General features: G+C 34.5%; 1 protein-coding gene across 1 annotated transcript in view; it reads right to left on the reverse strand.

The window, feature by feature from the left end:
- Positions 1–3,091, reverse strand: part of LOC107099292 — a 10,203-nt gene that overhangs the window by 578 nt on the left and 6,534 nt on the right. The window contains exons 4-5 of the mRNA XM_015397349.1: positions 2,382–2,573; positions 1,098–1,369 (exon numbers count right to left, since the gene is read on the reverse strand). Coding sequence (XP_015252835.1) covers positions 1,098–1,369; positions 2,382–2,573 — 464 coding nt within the window. The remainder of the gene's footprint in view (positions 1–1,097; positions 1,370–2,381; positions 2,574–3,091) is intronic.

Genomic DNA, 3,091 nt, shown 5'->3' on the forward strand with positions numbered 1-3,091 from the left:
AAAGATGCATTTCCCTTAAGTTTGATCACTTTGAACAGAAGTTTTTACCTTATAAACTGATCTACCACACTTCTGACCTCACTGGGATATCATATAAAACACAAGAATGACTCCTAGAGTAACATTATTGGAGGCTGAGGATGTTTTCTTCACTTTTATTTTCTAGATTTTATTGAGATTTCATCAACTGTTCCTCTGAGAGTGTCATGGTTTTGGTTCTGTATTAGTTTCCTTTTCTAGTTTTCATTGGTTTTATTTACATTTTGTGCTATGCTAGTTGTTTTTGGTTGTATTTCAGTTTTCATGTATTTTTTCTTAACTCCCTGTTGCCCTTGTGTGTCAGTCTTCTTCTCCTAGCACCCTTTTGGATTCTTCTGTCCACACCTGCTCCCAATCTACTGATTAGCCAAGTCGTCAGTCTCCCATTTATTCTCCTCCTCTTCCATTACTGTTTGCTGATTCCACATTGTTTCTTTGCCCTTCCTGTGTGTTTTCTCTGTCATCTCCTGGATTTTGGTTTTCTGTATTTTTTTTGTTGACTTCTGCTGCTGTTGCCTTAAATCCTACAAGAAACCACCTAATTTGTGTCCTCTTCAAACCTCCACTCAACCTGACAGAGTTCTCAGAAAGATGATCACTAGAGGACAACAAATAATCAGCTGTGAGGAGATAGCATAATCACTGTCCAGAATTTAGATAAGAACATTTTTTTAATGAAGATGAACATTGAACAAATAAACAATGATGATTAACATCAGAATAAATCTGCGGGCTCTGAAATTTAAAGCACTGACGATTTAGAGCAGCTATGAAACATTTATGGGCCCATTAATATGATCATGTTATTTTAAAGAAATTCAGTTTATTGAATAATATCAGACAGTTTTACTTTCTACTTTAGAAACGTGAGGAACTTTTTTCACTAATAACTTGTTGAACCTTCTTGAGGATAGAATTATAGATCTGATGATATAACTAAAATACTTTATCAAGGCACAAACAATAAAGTTAGAGCTTACAGTAATGTATTAAACATAAAACACGTTGAAATGTGTTAATACTGAAAATAAGAGAATGAAAAATAAAATTAATCATACCCTACCCTGAACAGTGATGTTGACGCTGTTGCTGAAGTGTCCTGATCCAGACTCACACCAGTACACTCCACTATGATACCAGTCCATATTGATGCTACATGTAGATCTGTTCATGTTCCCGATGTAGAAGCAGTCAAACAGTAAACCTATTTCTGTAATCCACTTCACTCTCCATTCAGTAGAGTTTCCCTCACAGCTCAGAGACACAGAGTCAGAGTTGAAGTGTTGAACTCTGTCAGGACTCACTGAGAGAGACGCTGCTGGATGAGGATCTGGAAAACAACACAGGATTTAGGCTGAGCACAGAAACAACAGATAAAAGGATTAATATGGATTTTCTTTATGAACATCTTTAATAATAAATATGAATATGTGAATATTTTATCAAAGTGATCAAACTGGGATGTTTTCCTTTAAATCCAATATTTTAGTGAATCTCAGACTTCACTTTCTGCAGAATTCAGGGAGAACAACCTTCCCCTGATCATCCTCCATATCTCAATCCTTCGGTCTGTTTTATGCTCATCCATCTCTGTGGTTTGGTTCTTATCTACAAACAGAACCAGTCTAAAGAAAGGATCATGCTGTCCTTCCATCCATCCAGGAGCGGGGGGGTTCATTTTTGTCATCAGGAATTTGTTTTGAGATGCTTTTGAGATGAGATGCTACATACTGACAAGCAACCACGCAGCTGGCAAAAATCATTCCAGGAATGTTTAATTTGGCATAAACCAAAACAAATATTGTATGAGCGTTACAACAATAGAGATGAATTGTCCAACTAATGCAAAGAAAGAGCATTGTGGCTTTGATGATTGAAGCTTAAAATTAGACTTTGTTCCACTGGAGAACCTGTTTACCTTTAGCTTTATTATGACTCAAGCTATTAGAAGATACTGATAAAATAAAGAAATATTAAATCCTAAATGAAAAAAAATAGAGATGAGAGGTATCGGATTAGAAAAAAAACTTTATAACTATATTCAGCAAATTTAATTAAAGGATCAACCATTTTTCTTAAATCTGCCATTAGGGGGAAGACCATGTTGTTTGAATCATAAAAATATTTAATACAGCTTCTATCTTATTGTATTATATTATAAGTACTGTATGTTTTTTTCAACACCATTATGTAATTATTTTAAGTTCTAAACCAAGATACCATTTAGAAAATTTGAAAACTCACTAACTCACAAAACTTACCAGTTTTTCTTACAGAGACTGAACTGCTGTTTTTAGTGTAGAAAACTGGATCTCCTCTTCCTCCTCTGCAGCTGTACAAACCTTCCTCTGAGATGCTGAGGAATCCATCAGGGTCATTGTTTCTGATGGACTCAGCTGCATGATACAATGACTCCTGTCTGAACCAGTCAAACTGCCATCCAGCAGAGCTGGGCACAGAGCAGGTCAGTGTTATACTGCCCCCTGCTGGTATGACTGTTTCCTCTGCTATTAGTTTGGCTGTTGGTTTTTCTTCTATTGATGGAAACACAAAAACAGTCTTAATAATATTGCTGAATTAAGCGTTTTCTCACCATAAATCTCTTATTCAGCTACTAGAATAAATTAGAGGATTGATCCCCTGAGAATTTGAAGCCACGTTTTACATAAACAATGGATCAACTTTTTTTTTATTGATCAACATATTTTTATTCAGATTGTTTCCAATTTATAGTTTATTTGGTTCGCATATATAGAAAATTAAAACAATGTTTTTATTTCACAAGTATAGAATATGTTAGCCGTACAATGTTTGTGTCTTCATGTTGTTCTAGAAAATATTCAAAGAAAATATTGTTGTTCAATGAAGGAACATTTTTTTTTATCCAATTTTGTTTTTAACAGAAGAGTAAAGTCAGAACATTTTTTAAACTTTTCTGTACCGGTCGAGATAATCTTGCTCACCTGTAGCAATGTTATGTTCATATTAGACACTTACAAAGCTGATCCTTAATGTTATGAAATTAAACGATGATGATTTAAAAAGATTTGAA

The sequence above is a fragment of the Cyprinodon variegatus genome, unplaced genomic scaffold, assembly GCF_000732505.1.
Source record: "Cyprinodon variegatus isolate N-32 unplaced genomic scaffold, C_variegatus-1.0 Scaffold855, whole genome shotgun sequence".
Classification (NCBI taxonomy): Eukaryota; Metazoa; Chordata; class Actinopteri; order Cyprinodontiformes; family Cyprinodontidae; genus Cyprinodon; species Cyprinodon variegatus.